At 40.8% G+C, this 23,162-nt stretch overlaps 1 protein-coding gene across 1 annotated transcript in view; it reads right to left on the bottom strand.

The window, feature by feature from the left end:
• Window positions 1-20,657, bottom strand: part of LOC100542279 (thrombospondin type-1 domain-containing protein 7B-like) — a 33,624-nt gene extending 12,967 nt beyond the window's left edge. The window contains exons 1-7 of the mRNA XM_010714098.2: window positions 20,613-20,657; window positions 20,157-20,290; window positions 19,273-19,426; window positions 8,870-9,011; window positions 7,413-7,528; window positions 7,165-7,282; window positions 1,696-1,841 (exon numbers count right to left, since the gene is read on the bottom strand). Of these exons, the coding sequence (XP_010712400.2) occupies window positions 1,696-1,841; window positions 7,165-7,282; window positions 7,413-7,528; window positions 8,870-9,011; window positions 19,273-19,426; window positions 20,157-20,290; window positions 20,613-20,657 (855 nt within the window). The remainder of the gene's footprint in view (window positions 1-1,695; window positions 1,842-7,164; window positions 7,283-7,412; window positions 7,529-8,869; window positions 9,012-19,272; window positions 19,427-20,156; window positions 20,291-20,612) is intronic.
• Window positions 20,658-23,162: the final 2,505 nt, after the last annotated feature.

Genomic DNA, 23,162 nt, shown 5'->3' with positions numbered 1-23,162 from the left:
ACTCCTGAACACGCACACACCTCTAATTATTCACACAAAGTCAATTTAGCATAAAATAGTTCTTCTACAATTAAGAAATGCAGTCTCAGTTATCTCATAAAACAAGGAAGAAATACTTTAGCCTTATAATGAGTTGTCCTGTTTACATTACTCCAGGAGGACAATTTCATGACATGCATTTTGGTCCTACCATGGGATGTATTTACCTTCTTCTACAAAACATCCTTGAAAACACGACTTCTGAAAGCTTTCTTTGGAAAGTACACTTAAGCTTCTTTTCCAGAAAAGCATAGGAATAAATCACCTTGTATTTATGAACTACATTTAATTCCTAAGCACCTCATTAAAGAGAACTGAACGTGGAAAAAAATGGCTCCTCTCCAAAACAAAGCAAAGGGGGGAGAAACTACAAGACAGTAATTTAAGGAGAGAAGCAAGCTCTATCTCACTGCAAGTGCAGGATGATATCTGGCTAAGCAAAGGCTGTGATTACTTGCTCTGAGCTGAAATATAGCAGGGTTCTGGATGTACACACTTTTAATCTGCATGATGTGTTATTTTTCTAGAATGTGTGGAGCCTTAATTCAGCTTCTCTACTAATTCTTTTATCAGCTATGTTAGCTCCTCTGCTTGAATCGCTCATCCCTAATGCTTAGCAGAATTTGCTTACCTTTGCTGGACAAAATATCAGCTAAGGATGTTATACATAAATAAATACTGAGTGCAGCACATACAAAGGCTGAATTCACATCCTTATCTGCAACGAGTTGTTAAGCACAGGAATGAAGAAGAAAGGTGACCCTAAAATGTATTTCTGGTTCTGTGATCCTGAGCTGTCCAAAAGCTGTAATACTCCAAATTTCATCTCCAAAAAGCCATGTAAATTCTGGCGTTTGCTATTGGTCCATTAGATGCAGCCAGAAATGGAACAAGCATTCAAGTCATGCATGCTGCACTAAAGGGCAGATCAGAAAACACAAATAATGTGTCTTCACTTCCACTTTTGTCTTCCATTTGCTACATTTGGCAATATGGAAAATCAGGCAGGGGCCTGTGCATAGGTCCTTTCCCCAGGATGAGAAAGAGCAATTCTCCACCTGAACCACAGCATACAGGCGGGTTTCATTGTGTCTGGGAAACTCACACACGCTGCCCATTAGTTACCAATTAATCTATTTTGAATACAGGAAACGTCAAGTAACAGCTAAGGAGAGAAGAAAAAGCAGGGGGAAAAAATATCAATTCAAGGCTGACAATGGCCAATAGCAGTGGGAGAACAATTGCAGTGTGGAGGGCATAGGCAGAGCCCACACTGACTCTAGCCATTCTCCATCCCTTAAAAAGAGCAAGAAGGAGACCACAATCCTTACACTACTGCAGGAGAAAACCTTCTATATTGTTCTTAGAAGAAGAGACAAAGCTATTTTCTCGTTAGAGTTGCTTTATATAACTAAATTATAGGTCACCACAACTATGCTTGCTCAAGCACATTCACTCCATAAATCTTCTTTAATACATCTATAAGCTCACACTAGTTGAACCTATATTGCTATAAATCGCTGCTGCCAGCTGAGAGACCACGTGCACAGGTTTACATGCCCCAATTTCCCCTGCGTCTCCAACAACTGGAAGAGAAACACCTCCCACTCGCAAGGAAGATCTATGGTTACCCCGAGGTGGCTGTGAGCCGTATACCTGGAGTCTGCAGGGTGACCAGGGCCCGAGATGCCAGCTGTAGCAGGGCTTCACCGGGCAGCTGCGGTGCTGGCTGAGCTGTGCTGGGCAGGGCCGGCCCTCGGCCGCGGCCTTCAGCAGCACCGTGCGCCCGCGCACCATCTGGCCTGCGGAGAGAAGAGATGGCAGTCAGCAGGAAGGAATGGATCTGGGGGTTAGCATGGTTACAAGCTCATCTTCCATCAATAAAAATGCTCTTTTTCAAAAAGAAAAATAATAATAAAGCAATTGTTGGGGAAGACTATTCGGCTGATACGGATGCAATTACCAATCTTCTGCCGCGCGATGCAGTTGCTGATATTTCTGAGCACAGTGTTTAAACACAGCTTTGTCTGTTTCCCAAATATGTTATTTGTTTATGCAACACAGTTAAACACTTGACTAAATTCTGATTATTAAATATGACAAGAAAATAATTCCTACGGAAGCATCATTTCTACCACTGTCCATTCAATATGTTTCTAGAGATTTTTAACAAATGAAATCTTCCTTTTATGACCAATTATGTGCATCTAATTTGAAAACTGCAAACACCCTAATGGCTATTACGGTCCATAACCACTTCTGCCATTTCCATTAAAATCCTATTTATTATTGGTGAAAACTTCTTCAGCTACTGAATGGAAAAAGCAATTATGTTACTTCTTTTGAAATAATAAAACTGAATGCACTCATTAAAGTTATAGCAATTCCATTTCCTTCTCTTTTGCTGTCCGTTTCTATCCAGGAATGTTTTCACTCAAAATGATTCAATTAGAATCCTGGCTCCAATTAAAAAGAAAACTGGAAAAAAGCCCTTATGAAGGCATAAGATTGTGCTATGGATAAATCTTCTGCCTCGCCTCTCAATAGACGGGGATTTGAGAGGCAGTTAAAAATAGGGAAAAGGATTCAGTAATAAGAGCACACCCATGCAAAACAGGTGGAAGTCGTAATTGCTAACTCCCTGACCAGGAAAGAGAGCAGGCTTTGCGGTGAAATACTCCCATTTGTATTTCAGCCATTTAGTTACCATCTTGGGTACTGCCATCATGAATGTGTCTGCAAGTAGGGTTTTCTAAAAAAATCTGGCAAGTGAAAATTAAAAGCACACTCACCTGAAAATGCTACTGACACATCTCAGTGAGTTTTCTTACCTGTCCAATGCTATTCCCTCGTTCTTACCCACTGAATTCCATTTTTAAACCCATTTAAACCAATTTTAAGACTTTTTCCTTTTCGAGTTCTAATCCTCTGGACCGAGGAAGTTTGTAACAGAAGTGATGATAAAAGCTCTTATCCACATGACTGTGCATTCAGCCATTGTAGAATTAGATACATTAGGAGATGGAAAAAACCCTTCTAACTGAGAAAAGAAAAAGGTAAGAACTGTGGTGCACCAGGAGAGCAACCATTCCGCTGCTGGCACATGGAGAGAGAGGGTTGCAGCAATGGAACTCAGATACCAAGGTACTTGTAAGCAGGAGAATGAGAGAAGACCAAGGGATGTGATGCTGCTTACTCCAGAATGGGAAGATGTGCGAACCAGCCGCTAGCACCAGGGATGCTGCAACCAGCAGCGATGTGCAGCTCATAAAATTAGGCTGAATGTTGGCATGTAGCTCACAGAGGAAGAAGAGCTTGTAACTAGGAACTGGTTAGCAATGGAAAAGGTTCTTAGAGAAAGCAGGAAAGCTGCAGCTGTGGGGTTTGCAGGAGACAGCACAGGGGATGCCTGGGGCAAGCAGTTCACCGCTGAGCCCCACAGGCTCGAGCTGGAAAGTAGCAGCCACAGCTCCGAGTTAAAGATCTGAGCTCGTGCGGAGGGGCTCGAAACCCTGAAATATTCATCAAGCTATTTTAATTAAAGACGTAATTTCCTTTTATACTCTCTGCTTAACAACTTTCTAACAAAATGCAAATGGCAAGATCACAGAATAAAAATCGCGATTTTCCTTTAAAGAGGAACTAACAACCATTATGTTTTTATTTACATCTTATTTCCCCACAGTGGGTTATCCAAACCATTTAAAATCACTGCATTCACAATGGTCAGATGGTGTTTGCCTCATTTCTCCTATCTCTTCCTGTGAAAAAAATCATGAAAGAAATTTTGCCTAAGAACTTCTGTTGAAATGTCTCTTGGGTGCAATCACTGCAGTGGATCTCTTAAAGCTCTGTGGTTTATTTCCTCACTCTATAAACATTACCTAGGTGCTCCATTGCCGCTCAAGGAGCAGAAAAACTCCACCTGTCTTTTCTCTCTAAATACCTTATTTTTTACTCCCTATGCAGAACAGAAACTCCACGCATCTAAATTCATTTGCTTCCAACACAAACTCCAGAGTAGAAAAAGCAATACTAGCTCTTTCTTTAATTTCCTAATGATTTTTTCCTTAATTTTGCAATGAATTAGCCACAAGTCTGTCTCCTCTGCTCTGCAGCATTAAATGTTATGAAAATTAAAACAAAATGTGTGCTGAAAATTGGAAATAAGAAATAATTACTTGGGGATATTTACACGGCAGTGTGTAACTCAGGTTAAGTCCCATCATTTATCTGACAAGGTCACTTTCCTAAGTGACAAGGCATAGGTTTAGTTGCTTTTATACTATTTAACACAGCTGTAGGAGAGAAATTATACCAGACTGGAAAGTATTTATTTAGAAAAGTACAACTTCCCCTGGCATTCACTTGCCTCAATAAAGGAAATACATCCTGGGGGGAAACATCTTTTTCCAATATGTTGCCAGTAGCTTTAATCCTAGGAACACCAAGCATTTAACCAGTACTATACACCTTTCCATAACAGTGCAGCAACTGGTACGAGGAAGCCTGCTATGTAACACAAAATCAGTGTCAGGCTCCAGCCAGCATCCAGAGCAGATGCTGCACAGAACCACAGCTGCAACAGGCAAAATGCGTTACACGTCTCCGCAGGCTCAGTGCAGGCAGGGAAGAGATCTACTTTACTCATCATCATTTATAAAAATCAATATATTCGCCTTCGGCTGCTGTGTACCAGAACCATGTTAGATGTCAGAGCCACATACACAGCAGCACCGCATCGTGTTTGAATGCATTGTTCCATAAAATAAAACCTGGGCAAGAGAAAGGCACCATCCATTAAAATACATCACAGCAAACCAAGTTACTGGAAGAAAAGGACAAAATAAAAATGTCAGCAGCATTGCTTGAGTTAAGAAACACGCGAAAGCATACATCTAGCAACACTAAATCTTGATCTGTATGATATTTAAATTATTTTTCCCTTTGAAATTGTTTATGGTACTTCAGAGGGCCCTTCACACGCTCTCCAAGAAAGCCAGAAAAGCAGAATGTTTTTCTGAGTGAACAGGAGAAGAGCAGAGCCAGTAACAGCACACACAGCTGATTTGCTGTGGATTATTTCTGAGAAGTGTGCATGTAAGTCCTACAGTTTGGCTTTATCAAAAAGTGGGCAATTATTTGTTTGGCGAAGGGAAGCAGAATCAGTGTTTACTACTCCATATTCCCACAGCTTGTTTGCTATCATCCTTTGGTTTCCTGTGTCTAATTTGAGGATTAACCCTATTCTCACAAACGCCAAAGAGAAACTCATGGTGATTTCAAAAGTATTGCAGCCTGTCAACATTTGGGAAGGAAAGCTGCATGATACTCATCTGTGAAGTACCACCTATGAGTGGGTACATCAGTAACGGCTTCTCTATTGATACTACCATTAGTAGTATTTATAGCCAACTGGAAGATAAAGAAGAAGCTGAAGGGAAGGTTTCTGTTGTTGTTTCTTGCTTTCTGCTGCTGGAAACACACAAGAGGCCACAGCTACAAAACTGGTGAAAAGGTACCTCCATCCCCTGTGTTTGGTATCAGAATTCAAGGTAGGTTTCACAGATGTTTATTGTCTGTACATTCACAGAATAGTTACCTTCAGCTTTTGAATCATACATGTGTACAGCCTGATCTGCTCAAGTTAGTTTTCTACTCAGTGTATAACACTTACCTTGTCTGTGAAGCAAAAGATGACCCAGACTGAACTAAGCTTGTGTTTGACTATGTGGTTTTATTTCTTTAATGAGGTTTGACACCCCCAGCAAGGAACTCACAGAAGAGCTCCACTACTGCAGGGCACTGAAGACTTCAGTTGGCTCGGTCCCTGCAGATGCCCAGCTCTGGCTTAGGACGCAAAGCAAGTATTTGCTCCTTAAATGCATTACCAACCATCAATTCTTTAACTAGTCTTTAGGATTTGGATGAGCATTTCAGGATCAGGAATATGAGGCATGCCTCTACTTGTAGTAGCACATCTCTTTGCAGACTGTGCAGTCTGAGTGCTGAAGAGAAAAACACCTTCAGGCATTACACAGGACAAACTGCTCCATTAATCATGCTAAAAGCCACAAGGAAGTTACAGCTTGCTTTCGCACTATTTATTTTAGTGAGTGATTGAACACTCCAAAAAAATTTTAAGTCCATTCAGCAACATGAACATTAACCCTCCAAAATGGATTTTGAAGGAAAATAAACTTTGGAATGAATAGTATTCCTAGAGTGTTGTTTTAAAATATTATCTATGAATTATTCATTTATGTTAAGAGAGCACAGTTTTACAACAGGGCTAAAAACTCAGCAAAAAAGAATGCCACTAATCCAAATATTAAGCTTCCTCTGTAACATGTTTTGATTTCTGAAATCCATCTGAAGAGACAATTTAATGGAAGTTACAAACTTTTTTCTTTTTGACCTTCAGTGAATTTGGTTTAAATATTCCCCGTATGTCTGATGCAATCTACAAGCCCGGGAAATAATATCATGAGCGTATCTGGGATACAATCTTCAATGCACTTCCTCGTATCAACATTGAAAGTTTTGTTTAACTCATATAGAAGTAAGGAAGGCCCTAATCCTTTTGCTTTTTCTACTTAGGTGTGCAGTATGGACTATGTAAAACTTTGCTGAAGTTTCTGGAGTCACTCAGGGGTCTGTGGTCACAGGGCGGAGACAGCAGCATATAGTAACTCAAGAACTATATTCTTACTGTTTTTTCTTCAATTTGATTTCATTATGTAGCTAAAAGTAATATGAAAAGCTTTTTATTTGATTACTTATCTCTTTATCAGGAATCCTGTAACTCCCTGGCACTTCTGCTAACTCTAAGCACTCACTTTATCTGGGAGGGGTTACTGTTTCCTATGGCTGAATTCTGAAAGTTTAAATTAAATAACAAAATAATCATTGAGGCTGAAAAAGACCACTAAGGTCAGCTAGTCCAATTGTCAACCCATCACCACCGTGCCCACTAAGCCAGGTCCCACCTTCAGGCATCTATCTACTTGTTTCCTTTGAAAACAGCCTGTTACATCTCCATAACCCGTACGGGCTGCTGGAAGCAAGTCAAATGTTGAATTTCTATGGTGTGTGGTAGGAGGGGAAGGCCAGGAGGGCACTCACCGCCGGAGCCACACGTCTGGGAGCACTGCGACCAGGCCGACCACGCCGACAGCCGGCAGTCCACCACGCACTGCACCACGCACTCGCTGCTCGTCTCCACCGGCTTCTCCAGGCGACGCTGTCGGCGAGCAACAAAACGCACACGTAAGCCATAACCAGGGCGACATCATGCTGCTGAGGGGCAGAAAATTAGGAGAATTCAATTAATGTTTGCCCGTCTCTCCGCGGCGCGCGGCTTCTCTCTTCACCTGCTCGCAGTGCCGTGCACTGACCGTCTCCCCATCGCTGCGCACGCAGCTCAGGAGCCGCTTCCGAACTCCTCGCCCGCACGTCGCGTTCCCGTTGAGCTGGCACGTGCTCCAGGCTGCAGGCACAAGACACAGCACTCTGCTGTAACTCGCCTTTGAGTTATACTTCACCATGTTATCTCGCATCGAACCCAAGAAGAAAGCACACAAAAGGAAGTTGCTCTTCAGTAAAAGCGAGGCTCAGATTTGAAGCTCAGTGCTTCGCACGCAGATAATCCTGAACAAAACCAGTACACCACGGTGCACAGAAAACTGTTAAATGCTGATAAAGCGTATCAATTAAACCCAGTTGGTGCGTTTGCAGGGCTGTATTGTCAGAAGGAAAGCTTCACTTTGATAAAGTAGCTGTGGAAGTTTCTGAAAAGCAACTATAATTTCATCCGTTTTATGTCTCAAAGCAAAGCTTCCCATTATTTTAAATGGAGCTCAAGTACTCGTGAACTAAAACAGGCATTACTAGGAGGACAGAATTCATATCATACTGCTTGTCCAAAATTGTGAGGAGCAGTATGCAAGCAAAGCAAAATAAGCCATAAAACACCATTTAAAATAAACAAAAAACATAACACACACAACTAAAATTTCCATACACCAGCAAGAAATAGGAAGCATACCAGCAGAAAACATACTACTTTGTCTTCCACCTTTGATAAACACCAATGCATAACTGTTCTTCATTTCTGAAATACGGTGCTAAAAAAAGGTTTCATCATCATGCTGTTTGTATTTCTCGGGCTCAGTTTGTAATCAGGTGTAACAGTTTCTGCAGTTTCTCCTCTCCCTCCCCAACAGCCTACAAGTTCATCTCAGATCTCTTAGTATCTTTCTCAATGATCTGAGTTAGTCAAAACAAAAGAGCTTGCACTTTTCTTTTTGCTAGTTCATATGAAACAGATCTAATTGCTCCTGACTAAGGTCAAAACAATGTATTTTGCTTTCAATATCCTATGCCACCCAGATAAGCTATATCTCCTCCAGATCAGATTTCAGTTGGGTATTATTGCCTTCCCTGGAATCACACGTTACATTCTCTTGTAACTGGAGCTCTGCACATAGTTCTGCTAATGACCAAGCAAAGAAAGAGATCCCATTTGACTTGTTCTATTTCCAGCACACCCACAATGATAACTGCTAAAATCCTACATTTATCCATTAGCCTGCAGAAATGTAGGCATGTAATTAGTGTTAGTGAAATTAGCGATGTCTGCAAGTAAGCCTTGTAATGACAAGGCTGTAACCAACACAACAAGCAAACATAACTAACAACACAACTGGAGAAAGCCTTTAAGGACCTGGGTCTTTTACATAAAGATAATTAAGAAAGCAAAACATCAGTTTAATGTGCACTGTAATTGGTGTCCCTTCCTGGAAAGAATAGATTGGAAAATTATACCTACCTGTTAGATTGTACTGATACTGGAAGCAGTTTTGGTTAAGAATACATGGTTTCATTTGTGAATCTTCAGGACAGGGCTTTCTACTGACGGGAGATCTTAGCACTTGCCGAGATCGGGTTTGCACAGTACTTGGATCACACACCTGCATACAGAAGAGATGGACAGCACAAGAGACCCCGGTGAATACACAGACACTGGCTGCTGGGGCTGTCACAAGCACATGCACAGTGCTGAGAGTTGTGCTGACAAGATGGCGTGACTTCTTACAGCCTGTGACGTGATACGCTGATGTCAGGCTGGTTATAACCCAGGATTTTGCTGTTCACATAGTCACATGAATATGAACCAACTGAGGTCTATTTCCATTTGTCCTTGTGCATCACAGGCACTGCAGATGTGTGTTCTTACCAGCCTTCCATCCCTACTTCTGGTTTCCATTTCAGTTGTGCTCTTAGCAACAGTGACCAAATGCTTCCAGTTTTACAACATCCCCTTCACGGTGGGGACAGCACCTGCTCATCATCCAGCCTCCAGAACGTGAGGGACATAAGCTTCTTCTCAGTTCACGCAGAGGTGCCACTCACTTCTGCCCACACATGACTTCAGTTTCTCCCCTTGGCTTAGTTGATCTCTGGTTTGGACCAGAGAGAGCTGTGTCACTGCTGTGTGCCCAGCTTAGCTGTTACGCCCACATCACACTGCCTGGGGAGGATGGAGTCACAGTGCTGAAAATTAAATGGCTGTGGCAGCGATCAGGGCTAATTGGTGGTTAAAAGCACTACAGACAGCTGTTTTGTCTCATTAAATGATCTCATAAAAAAGTATAAATAGGCTTATTCTGAAGCTAGGGTGATTATGGAAGTATGTAATGGCCTTTTTGGCTGTAAGGCTGGGACAGAACACCAGCCTCGAGGGCTCTGGCCTACTGAGGCTCAGCAGAGCTCTTCCACAGTCCCACAAAGCGGGCAAGTCAGAGTGGTCCCAGCAAACCGAATGGAAATGAATCCCAATTAAATAAATCTCTATTATCCAGAGGCATTTACTGAACAAGATGACCTATTTAATTCCTAACAGTTTCTCATTAGGACCAAAGATTGCTCCGGAACAGCAAAGAAAATGAAGAAACAAAACATGTAGAAACATATTTTCATAAGTGATTGATTGAGAATTTAAGACATGATTTTTCTATAGAGTCTTTTAAATAAAATAAAATAAAAAACTAACAGCTTAAAGCCACAGGCTTATTATCATGCTACGAAGTGCTGTCAAACACTGAACCTTGCATGGGTGAAAGTATGGATAATTCCTGTACTGTGAATATTAAACAGAGATGTCGTGGCACTGCAGCATAAAATCTCAGACTGCTGTAAACTGGATTAGTAGCACAGATGATAGCTTAACAAAACAGAATAAATATCAGAACAAACAGGAAAAGTTCTGGTCTGGTTTTAAAACAGAGTTGTCAAGTTGTGTGTCCCTTAATGCTTATATTACATGAAGAAAATTGTATTATGTTCTGATTGCTGACACACACCTTGTCAAACCATTTTAAATGATAATTTTATTTGAATATCCACACTCATCTAAAACAACTAATTGTTCTCAGCTGACTGAAAATTAAACTTGCGCTAAGTGTTTACAAATAGTTAATGGCCTTCTCCACAACTAGTCTGCTTATCCTCACAGTAATAGCTTAAGTGACTTGACCATTTAAAACTAACAAAAAAAATCAAAGCAGGTATTTCTATAGCTACTGCTAATTAATATTCTTCTGCATTTTTATCAAAGGAAAAGAAATAAATCAGTGAACACTGAGAAAGAAGTTCAGTTTGTGCCAGCTCCAAAATACCTTCCTTTGCTCCCTTTCCAAAAACAACCCACCTGTAGGCAGACAATGTGCATAATTTGTAGATAAGTAACTGCTTTTAATAAAACAGTATTGTCTAGCACGCATCCTGCTGTGCACAATTACAGGGCCTTGATGCAGTTCAGCACTGTGTGGTGCTCATGCTGTTGCAGCCACTCAGCAGTCCTGGCTAGCCAGGCAATTTTCCCTCTCGGATGTTCTTTTAGTGGAACAGTGAAACAGCCCTGACTCCAACAGGTTGAGATATACCTCACATTTGCCAGGATCTAAACAAATGAGGAGTTTACTGCAGATCTGAAGCTGGCATTCTCACTGCACTGATGAGCCACCTTGTTGAGGAGCCAGGGTTGATATGATAAGCAACTCACTTTTACCTGTTCTGAATAATAAAGAATCTCTGTCAGAAAAGTGTTCATTTAATCAAGCCGAGGACCTGGGAAACATGCAAAAATTCAAAGTCTGCAAACTGTAACTAATATCCTGTAATATTATTTGTTGAGTTTCTCTTTACGTCAATTGAGAAGTCAATTTAGTTTTATAATTGATTTTCTGGCCTTACTCTTTCAAGTTAACTATGTAAAAAATTGAACCAAATATACATGGAACTGAATAAGCGGCAGGAGGGAACGGCTAGCAAAGAAAAAGATGAAAGCTGGAATTTTCAAAGGAGCAAGAGGGAGCCGAGCATCCAACCACTGTGGAATCTCAATAGGGTTGGGTGCACAACTCCTGCAGGACTCCACAAAAATCCCAGGCTGGAAAAATTAAATACTTACTATATGGCAAAGAATAAGGAATGGCTCTGGAAACCCAAAGTAGTTAGGGAATGTAAACAGCAAAAGTTAAAGAAGAGAGATTGTTTCTTGTGGGGAAATACTGAGAGCATTAACAAGAAATAAAGAAACACAGTTACAGAGCTAATCAAGACCTGGGCAAGACTACAGAAGGGCTTGATTCTGAGTATTCTCATAGATGTAGAAAAGGACAGTCAACCTGACTATTCAAAAATAATATTCCATGTGAAATAGTACAGGTGTCATTCCATCAGTGAGTGGTGCTCCTCAGGTGTTGGTATTGGGGCTGGCACTACCTAACATTTCGTCCTGAGGAAGAGGATTTGGAAGTGCTGGTTGATGAAAAATTCAACATGAGCCAGCAATGTGCGCTTGCAGCTTGGAAAGCCAACTGTATGCTGGGCTGCATCAAAAAAGGGGTGGGTGGCCAGCAGGGCAAGGGAGTAAATTCTTCTCTACTTTGGCCCTGTAAGTATCTGGAGTAGCGTGTCCAGACCTTGGGCCTCCAGCACAAGAATGATGTGGAACTGTTGGAGCAGGTCCAGAGGAGGCCACAAAGATGCTCAGAGGGCTGGAGCAACTCTCCTACAAAGAAAAGTTGAAAGAGATAGTCTTGTTCAGCCTGGAGAAGAGAAGGCTCCAGGGAAACCTCATTGCAGCCTTCCAATATCTGAAAGAGGCCTGCCCAAAAGTTGGGAAGGGATTTCTTACAAGGGCACGTAGAGAAAAGAAAAGGGGTAAAGGTTTTAAACTGAAAAAGGATAGATTTCTTACCCCACTAGGAAACCAAGTTTATTCTCACAAGCATATATGAATCTACTTTATTTTTTTAATAAAGAGAAAGCACATCAGCCCTTTTCTAAGCACTTTCATTTCCAATTCCTCTCTTTCCATTAAACAATGTGGTACTTTAAAAGACATTATTTTACTTCATGTCATTCCACTAATAAATAAATACTATTTTTACTAACTGTAGATTTAGCTTTTCATTATTATTTCATTATTATTTTTACATAAAGTTGGACATTCCCTCTTGTAAGCAGTTGGGTTTGTGCTCAGCATCAGCCAATGCAGTATATACAGCAAAAGGAAAATGAAAGAAGAAAAGGTGCAGTCAGTATCACTGTTCAGAGACAGGCAGGTATGTACAGTTACAGTGTACAGTTGTGGGAATTAAATTTTGACTTGTTTTTTTTAGATCATCTCCTTACAGTCATGCTATTTATTTCTATGCCTGTGGGAGGATTTGGCGTGTAACAGCTAGCTTAAATTGGGCATCACAGAAATCTTTCTACCCTGAAAGTCAAGGTGACAGATTTAGACTGATTTATTAAGGTAGATTTAGACTGTGTCAGAGCTAGAAGATGGCCAAACGGAGTGCAATGCAGAAGCTGAAGCTCTCCATGCTATGCTTGTATGGATCTCACTGATCTGTGATGTGGTCCAGACAGAGCAGCTCTTGCACACAGCTCAGATGTAAGAAATGAGACAAGAAAGTGGGCTCAAATTCTGCTTCTGACTTGAGTGTAAAGGGCTGGGTCTTGGCTCCAAAGACACCTCCAGCAAACTGCAACGAGAACAGCTCTGGAGAGATGCCAGACCGCAGGAAACCAAGGCTCTTCTCTGCCAGAAGGTTGGGTCTACAACAAAGGACAACTTAGTCTTGCTTCTATGTGAGAATCATGAGAGATTACTATCTGCTTGGCCAGTGGAAAACCTTTGTCTAATTTCTATCTTTATTCAGGGTAACTGAATCTACTTTCTGCACCACCCAGGCTACGTACAGGTTAGAGATTTCTGGATCAAAGAAGGAGGATGAATATGGATGTTGACTGGCAATAAATATAAGAGGGAAAACAAGAAATGCTGTGATGCATGAAAGCAGAAGGTACAGATGTTGTAACTTTATGTACCCTCAAGGTTAAGCGCCAACCAATTTTGGCACTTAGCTTTACAGACAGTGTTGGTTGTTGGATTTATTCCAGATTCTTCCTCGATGACTGTAAGCAATGGAGTGTGCAATTCAGGCACGTGCTTCCTTTGATGTAACTGGTAGGAATGGAATTAATTTCTAGATGGTAATAATAATGGGCACGTAACTCAAGTCACAATTCGTATCTTACAAATCATACAGCATATCTTAGAGCATAAGGACATCATACACTGACAGTAAGTTTCTTTACATGCGTAACTCGACTGTCCCCTACTTTACTGCATTACATCTCACTGTTTTCATTATTCTTTTATATCAATTGTGAAAAAGTTGAGTTTGAGCCCAGCATCTACAGACAAGATTATATAAATGATAACAAAAAGAAAACATCCTGAGGCACTGGGAGATACATATCACGTTAAGGGAGGAATGAATTGGTGTCTTTCCTAAAGGACTATTCACTTGAGAAACTATAAAAGCCATCTTCTTGATTCTATAGAGGAATTCTTGGCATTATATCTACTGCATTTTTAGTATTTCTTTTAGCCAGTCACATTTTTCTAGCATGATCACTTGACACTCTTTTAAGCTAATATGAGAAGTGAAGGATATAAACATACACAAAGAATGTACCCAGCCTTTGCTCCAGACAATAATAGAACAGACGAAGTATAGTTAGTTTGCTCTGGAAGAAAAGGATGCAAAATAAAATAAAACCATAAGGTTATGAAATCTAAGCTCTTGAGTAAGGGTTGTTAATGCTGCGCATTAATATATTCTATCAGACTTTCTTTGTGGTGGATTTAAAAAGCTGTCCACTGATCTAGGCTTTCACATGCATCATAATTGTTCAGCGTAAAGGTTGTAACCCAATAGAAAGCCCTTTAAGCTGCTTTATTTATCAAACAGCTTGTATAAAGCACGCTGCTCTATAAATAGCTGGCCACATTATATTTAAAAGTCTATTCATAAGGAAACATGCAACCTCAAACTAAGGGAAATGCGTTGGCAGCAACAAGGTTTAACTATTTTTAACACTGCAATGAACCACTGTATTGTTCATGCAGACATGGATGTTTCAGAACGATTTAACAATCCCCTTACAGTAACACGAGCAGTCCTTTGAAATGAAAATGCATTTATATAGACTTTCTTTTTGAGATGTATCTAAGTTCTGAAACTCACTTGCATACTTACATAATCATTATTTATTTTATAAACATTTTTAATAAAGGTTAATAAAATAAACCAACAAATCTAAAAATATATATATAAATCACTAACTTTTTGATAAAACCATCCAAAAAAAATCAGGTCATACCTATGGACAAGGAACAGTGTACGTTCATCCAGGAAGGCCTTGGGCCAGCACGATTCTTATTCTTGACTTAAATAAATTATCCCTTGGTCTAGAAATTAAACTCTATTCAATCTTCATTCTTCAGTCCAATACCCATAATACAGGCCCTCTGCCATGCCTACATGTGAAGTTACCAGTTGAGATGAAGATCCAGTAACGCATGCAACGAACCGCAAAATCTACAAATGAGTCCTCGATTTCTTTTCCAATTGGCTTAGGGGGAAAGCACTTCCAAACCATAACAACTCAGACTCACACCTGAGATGAAAGTCACTGTGAAACCTGTGAGTCAGCTGTATTGCCTGCTGCCACTTTTAGTACAAGCAGTTATCTGAATATTGCACACACCTCACAGATTCAGGAGAATAATAAATCAGTTGTTACAAGTCCTGAGCACTGTAAATGGCTATTGATCCAGGAGGAAAATGCTCACTGAAATAGGGACAGCTGCTCTCATTCGCTTGACATGTAACCTCCTCTAATTAACTAATTTCAGACCTCTTAGAATTTGCTGCTAGGAAAACCAACAGCTGAGGCAAACAAGAAGGCCACTCAGATCTGACAGTAGGGCTGTGACTGCTATCCACAAGGTAGCAGACAGCTAACAAAAAAAATATTGAGGTAATTATTTCAGGGACTTGTAGCACAACTCACATATTAACTCATTTTAAGAATGCTTTGATGAATTCAATTCAAGTCAATTAATTACATTTCCAAGTCAGATGAAGACAAAGTCAAGACACTGCAGGTAGTGCATGTTATTCGATCACTGAATATTTAACAGAGATGATAGGATTTCAGCTTCCAGATTGTTTAGCTGGGTCTTTGAGCAATCAAGTGATGATGTCTGACTAAACACGCTATTGTAGCCGGAATGAATATGAATCTCTGAAGCAAAATGCAAGTCAATCTAATTTGCCCATGTTTTTTTTTTTTTCTAACTAACTAGCAAGCTTCAGACTGTTATTTTAATGGCTTTAAAGCCTTGATATTTAACTTACATGGGTGTTACTTAGCGACAAAGAAGAAAACTTTATGAGCCAAAAAATAGTCTTCAATCAGAGAGAAAACCATTTTGAATTTCTTTTTACAATAGAGAATGTGAGAGTAAAAGAGAAGCTTTAAATCAGTAATTATGAGTTTCTTGAATCCAGCAAAGAGACAGAACCTCAAAAGTAATCTCGAGGTATTACATTTCAGACAGTTGCATTTCTGGGTCACAGCAAAGTGCCATTAGAGGAAATATAATTTATATTTGTATAGCAATGTTAAATAGCAGCATAATCAAGATGCAAAAATTGCAATTCGATTGAAAAATCTACATAAAGGAATAGTGGCAGCACCTTAAACTAAGAAAAATGCCCCTACAAAGAGTAATATTTAAAAGTAAAAGGAATCAAGAAACCAAAAGGAATACAACAACAGCTGCATGCTTTTGTAGAAAGAAGTATTGAAGAAAATACTTCCTATTGACAGAGCAGTCACCACCTTTATGAGTCATTGATTTCAATATGATTCAGGATCATTTACTATCTTGAAAGTAGAAAATCCACATGGGAAGAGTACTGCTACAAGATAAAACAGAAGTAATAAAGTAGTACCCCAGAAAGTATCCAGCGTACAGTGACATACTGAAAAAGGGTAAACTGGACAATCTAAAAGGCCTTTTTATATTTGGCTGATAAGGCTTAGTTATTCCGCTATCAGGATGAATTTATTATCAACACTATAAAATTGGAGCAGAGCACCAAAGTGACTGGAAAAGAATTCTCACATGACCAAATCTTAGGTAAATATCTTGAATCAAAGAGCTACTCAGTCAAAGACGATGCTGAAATTGGAGTTGCTCATTTCTTACAAACTGGAATTTGTCAAGTTTCATAAATCCTCTTTATCTCCTGTAAGCCAAACACGGCCAGAGATACAGGAGGATTTCCCAGAATGCTCTTTGGCAGATGCCTCACAAGAGTTCTAGGTCTAAAATAACGCCAACGATTTTGAAATGAAATGTAAATGTGTTCGAAAGAAAAGTAACAAGGCTGTATGGTTTGTCTTTTCTGTTTAGGCATGATGTGATCCTTCAAAAGTTTTGAGTTACCTGGGGAGCTATAAGGAGCCATACTTAGGAAATGTATTTTCAGTGAGTGTACAAAACACAAAAAGTGTTTTATACATTCTCTGAAGATGGGCATTTACTTGCAGCATGAGGTGAATCGGAAATCATGCAGGTGTTTATCAGCTACTGAGTAAAATTCTCTCAAAAAAATTGAACAGGCAATCCTAAGGAGCTAGAGGCTCTACATACACCACCTTATTCATGTGGTTTTGGGGATTCCATGGCAAGAGATTTGATGCAGACTGGAGGCACAACAGGTCTGACCAAAATGATGTTTGGTTCCAGATGCAAACTTTCATATTTGGATGGTTTTTTGCAGTGCCCCCGTGCAAGGCCCAGATCCAACCTCTCAGCTATAATGGAGTTATCCAATTGACTATACGTAGCTCTTCTCTTAAAGATGAAATGAGAAACTCCCCTGACTCCATTGCCTTTGTAACTCCATTCACTGTGTTCACCAGTGCATGGCCATTCTTGGCTGCCACCTTTTCCCTGTGACAACTAAGGAGACTGAGACTTGCTTTAATCATCCTTGTGCTGGCAGTGCCTCACTCCTGGTCATTCAGTTACCCTCAATCCCTGCCCCATGTACAGAATGAATAAACACCATTTTCACAGAAGGGTCATTTTGCACGTATAGCAAATCCAGTGCTTGCCTTAGAGTTAGTAAGCATCTGCAGTCTGGGAGGAACTATGCTGTGTGGCCCTCTTAAAACCAAAGGAACACAAACAGCCCGTGTAGCTATAAAAGTGAGACAGTGCTGCTGTAAACTCTTCAAAGGGAGGGTTTTATTTGTCTATAAAACTTCAAGCTGTTTATTGCTTTGTATCTGGACAGAACTATTTAAACACATGCTCTATCCATACACAGTCATCTCTGTTTCACAACAAAGCATTGCAGAACAGCTTGTGAAAGCATATTGTTCAGTTAATTGCATTGGCAGGCAGACGCCCTCGTATTTATGAATTAACATCTCCCATGGCAGAACGATGTACAAGGAGAAATGAGGACTGTGGCACTTGAGCCTGGAAGCACCAAAAGTTATGCCACCTGATGGAGTGTCATCTCATCAGGCTTGTTGTGGTCATCTCTTTGTGCTTCTGTGGGCTGCAGAGACTTCACCATTGTAGTAAAGGAGTCTTCCTCCAAAAACTCAAGGTGTCTTAAGGATATTAGGATGCCTCAAGCATTTCTTCATAACCAACTGTCACTAATGTGACTGAAAAATACCCAACGGCTTTGAGAATCTGCATTAGTTACTGCAAGCTGAAGTGAAGAAAATCTATTTCTGAAAACAAGTTAATGGCAAAGAAACAGCCCAATGAGGGTGGGACTTTGAAAAGATCTGTATCAGCTGCAGGCGAATTCTAATTCATCGAAGCTGATCTGCTCAGGAGGAGGTGAATACAGGAAATGAAATGCAAGCTTTCATTTGACATGTTCTTACTGAGTATATCGATAGCCTACACAAAATATTACAGGAGGAAATTACCTATGTCAGCAGTACTACAAGTACCTGTCCAATAACCACTCGGACTTTTGGTAATGGCCTTGTTAACAGAGGGGCAATGAAAATTTCTGCCACTTAAGTATGTCACAAAGCCGCTTAGAATAGACCTAGCATCTATTTCAACACTAACCAGAGAGAAACAATAGCTTTCAAATTGCATGCCTTGAGGCCAGAGAGTTTTCACAGGGCAAAATTTGCAGCTTCTTTCCATCTTGGACAGTTAAAAAACCAAACAAACAACAGAGAGCATTTGGCAGTGGTTGCATAATTCAGAGAGCTTAGAGTATTTTGTGACATAACAAACTGTTCACACATCTTGCTGCCATGCCCTTGTTACTACTGCCTCAAATCTTCCTTCAGGGTTTTTGGAGGAGGAGATGCTATGCAGAAATACTGTCTTTTTGTGAAGAGAGAGCTGTAATTCCCTCCAGCCTAAGACCTGTCCGGAGGAGTGCCACCACCCCTAACCATGAGAGAGAGATATGCACCACACACAGAGCGCTCCCCTAAGTAGGGGGACACAAACAGACACTTAACCACAACACAATGCCGATCCTGTCACCTGCTGTGCTTGTTTGGATCCTCATCTGTGAAAGGGTGAATTGAATTGTCACAAATACACTTATGTGTTTTACTAAGTAATTTTCTAGAGCTCATTCTCTGTAGAAATAAAGAAACCTCCAGATTCAACCATGTTGGCAGTAGGATCCATGAAAATGTATTTACTTTGTTGTTAGAAATTACTTATTTCACACAATGGTTGAAGGACAAAGAATACAACATGAGGAACTTTCCACTGGAACCCCAGCCAGGCAAACCTACCTGCGGACACGTGCTCCATGGTCCCCAATCAGACACTGCACACTCATTGGGGCAGTACAAGCTGCACTTCCGAATTTCACTTGGGATTTCAGCCTTATTGCACAGGGTGTTGGGTACAGTTTCCCCTCCATGGTCTTCTGTAGTACTTACACACCTACACAGAAAGCAGAAATTTTTGTTTGAGTTTAATCAGCTTATTACAGAAGTGACGGATGTCAGCAGGTCTGCACAACTCCGGATAGGACACTGTATGTAACACAAAGCTGTATGCAGTAAGTCAAAATGATGAATTAATGGTGTTAACAAGCCAAATTGAAATGCTATGCACATGATGGACTTCCGTGATTCAGGTTTCAATAAATACTTTAAATAAATATTTAAAGCTTCGTACAAGGAGCTTTTAACTTTGATTGGAAGACACATGAATGAAGAGAAAATGACAACCAGAAAGAACAAACCTTTGTACTCCCATTAGTAACATCCTCACATTTGGAAATCACAGTATTTGCCAAGCCTAGGGAATGAATACTTACTGATAATCAACACCACTCCAGTTAACGCAGTGCTATTACTTAGGGAATATGTTAGCAATGAGAATATGGAGGTTATGCAGGTCAGGAGTGTGTTGTATCTGTATGGCATTTAGGTTAAAGAATTCTAATTTAAACATCATGCCTTCTTCATGAAAGAAATCTCAATCATAACACAAGGCTTCATCTCTCAGTGCTTTCCCTGTTAATCATCATACAGACACGCACGTTTCTTTTCATGTGAAATACTTGGACTTAACAACATACTCACTGTCACTTAGCCAGTTGTTTCAGCTTTATGCAAGCATGTTTGAGCTCTTTATAATTTGCAATTGTGCTTTTGTCTTCACGCACCTGACTTTCCTCGTTTGTATTCCTTCTCCACAGTGGAGGGAATTTTGTTCACTGTTGATTTTGCACGGAGACCACGGTTCGACTACCCAAGAATACTGATTGCACTCAGTGTAGCATGGGACTGCCTCGTACACCTGCCAGAAAAAAGAATCAAAACTATTCATTTGAACTATCCGGATTAGCATCTCTGCAGAAACACCTCAGCCAAAAAAACAAAAGAGTACACTGAAAAACATCCTGCCTTCTGCTCCTTATGCTCTAAGGGTTGTCATATCTTTAAGTTCATTTATTCATTATTGACTTGCCAGGGGATTTCTAAGTATATGATAAACTGTAGTACGCACGCACCATTTTAGGATGCAGGATAAATAAGTTATTCTCTGAAGCCGGAGCAGGAATTCCATTACAATTTCATTTGCTCAGACTGCTCTCTCTATAATCTATCATGTCATTCACCGGGACCATGTGCACCGCATCATTTTCATGTTTCAAAAGGTACATGTTTAAAATCAGCACTCATTTGCCTGTGCTTCTAGCATATCCTGGTAAGTAATTTCACACAACCTACAAATTTCATCTTTATACACAAAACCATAACTGCTAGTGACTTTTCTCTAACATATCTCTCAATCAAACAGGACTGTGTATTCACCTGAACTACGGTATCTACGCAGAAAGAAAAATACAGCCAAATACTTAGCAAAATAACACAAAAGCTTGATAAACATTTCTTTTGATGCTCAGCATTCAATCTGGTTGAAGCAGCACACTGAGGAGCAGTACTTCAGCAGATTTCTAGGTTTAAACAAATGAATGTTTCAACAGTTCTGTTACTGTAATGAATAAAACTTACTTGTTTTGAACCAGTCTGTCTGCAGAAGCTGATCTGAAGATGCAACGTTCTCTCTTGCTGCCCCTCAAAAATAGAGCCTACCTAAGATTTCTTCTTCTGCAAGCCAAAATTTCCATGGCCATGCTGCTGTCATCAGTACAAGTCTCACTGATAAAATAACCGTAGACTCATCCACCCCACCCCTCAAATAAAGAATTTCAGCTACACATTTTATTTACAGCTTCATTTTAAAATAACAGCTTATGACTATTCTTTTGTGGTCATAGCAATAACGAAATCTTATTTGCAATATTTTGCAGGTGAAGGATGGGGAGATTGAGAAACTGGCTTGAGAAGAGAACTAGTGCCTCATCAGCATGTTAACTTCCTATCAGATGAGAAGAAGGTAACTTGCTAAAGATATACAGGTATATTTATATGCTATGTAGTGCACATAGCAGCTAAGTCTCAGGTGTCAGCTATTCACTAATTAGCTGTGCAGTCACACTCATTAGCATGAAACGATGCACACAGGAGCAAAGCAAGGAAGCACCTGTGGGTGGGAGCTGTGCTCCCAGCCCAGCCTGCAGGCACAGGGGGACATAGCAGTGTGTTGAGAAGCAGGCAGAGTCCCAACAGATTGGATGTGGAGACTCAGGGTATTTATCAGTATCTCTGCTCTACGAGGGGAAAAGCAGCCACACTGCCTGAATTGTCTGACTAAACACTGCTTTCTACAGGAGATATTTGTGAGAAATGTGTGCTTTAGGCATGAGCAGAGCTTTCCCTAAGGGTTGGAGGTGAACAACATAACACCAGAATGCAAACACCATGAGTACCTCAGCACCCAGCCCAAAGCAAGGAGTGAGCTATAGCTGCTCCTGCACCAGGCCAGACCAAAGGCTTGGCACTGCTGCCTTGTGAGCACAGTCACCTCTCACCTTCTGCTTTACAGTCAGTTATATATGGAAAACCCATGCACCCATTTGCAGACAGTAGAGAACTAACATCAGGAATTTACAACACTTATATTTTGATGGTCAAAACATGTGATATTTGCCATTCGTAGCACATTTTTGTATAAGAAAACCAGCAGGGTTTGGGAAGGGATGGGATGCTACATGAACTAAAACCCACCTGAGGAAACATGCACAGACAAAACAAAAAGACAATACACAGTTAACAGTGATGTGAAGTGATACTTCAAATGCACTCTCTTGGAAAGCAGGCAGGGCTGCAATAATAAAGCTGTTAATATAGCATTTGTATTCTGGTGCCTAGTCGAGTCAAGCCTGTGTGACCGCAAATGGAGCCTCATCTCTCTCCCTGGAGACAGCTGCAGCTTTGTACGAGCTGAGCAGGGCACGCACACAGACAACGGCACACAGCACCAGCCACACGATATCAGCAGAGCCCAAAGGACCAACTCAAACGCTGCAGCTCCTGCTTCATGTGCTGGCCCCAAGGAGCCCACAAGCATGGCAGTCTGCAGCTGAGCTGCTCCTTACATCCACATAAAGTTAGGACTCCCATCAAACCACCCTCCAGTGCAGAACCTCTCCCTAACCCACACCTGAGCCTCCTCAGATGTCCTGTCGCTGTCACCAGAGAGCAGAGCTCCCTGTGAGAGCTGCAGCCGCCCCTGCCTCTTCTCTCTGTGCCCAACAAACCCAAGGATCTCAGCTGCTCCTCACACACCTTGATCCTTTGCATGCTTCCCGTGGACTTCTCTTGGATTCAAGTTGATAGGCTCAGGCCAACACGCCTGAGTCAGAGCAGGCTGGGGTATACCACTCCTCTTCCCAAGCACAAACACAACAGCTCCTGGGAAAACAACCCACTTAACGCTCACTGTTGCCAAACTTACACAAACCCACTATGCAGTGCACTAAGAAAACCCTTACGAGTGAACATCCCACATCGGTGCAGAGCTGCATGGCTGCACTGCATCTCCTGAAGGACAGCAGGTAGAACAAGATGGAGGGATGAGCAGAGGGCTCTGTAACTCAGCACTGCTCGCTGTATCACTCTCTGTAACCACAACTAATCTGAGATATATTAACACCTGAGTCCTAAAACCAAATTGATAGGCATGGTCCAAAGGAATTAAGGGCAAGAAAGATAGAAGTTGTTTTTTAGGAGACAAACTGCTGTAATTTTGCTCTGAAAAAAAA

Source organism: Meleagris gallopavo, chromosome 7 (assembly GCF_000146605.3).
Source record: "Meleagris gallopavo isolate NT-WF06-2002-E0010 breed Aviagen turkey brand Nicholas breeding stock chromosome 7, Turkey_5.1, whole genome shotgun sequence".
Classification (NCBI taxonomy): domain Eukaryota; kingdom Metazoa; phylum Chordata; class Aves; order Galliformes; family Phasianidae; genus Meleagris; species Meleagris gallopavo.
The sequence above is the reverse complement of the archived record's forward strand: the minus strand, read 5'-3'. Positions and strand labels throughout refer to the sequence as shown.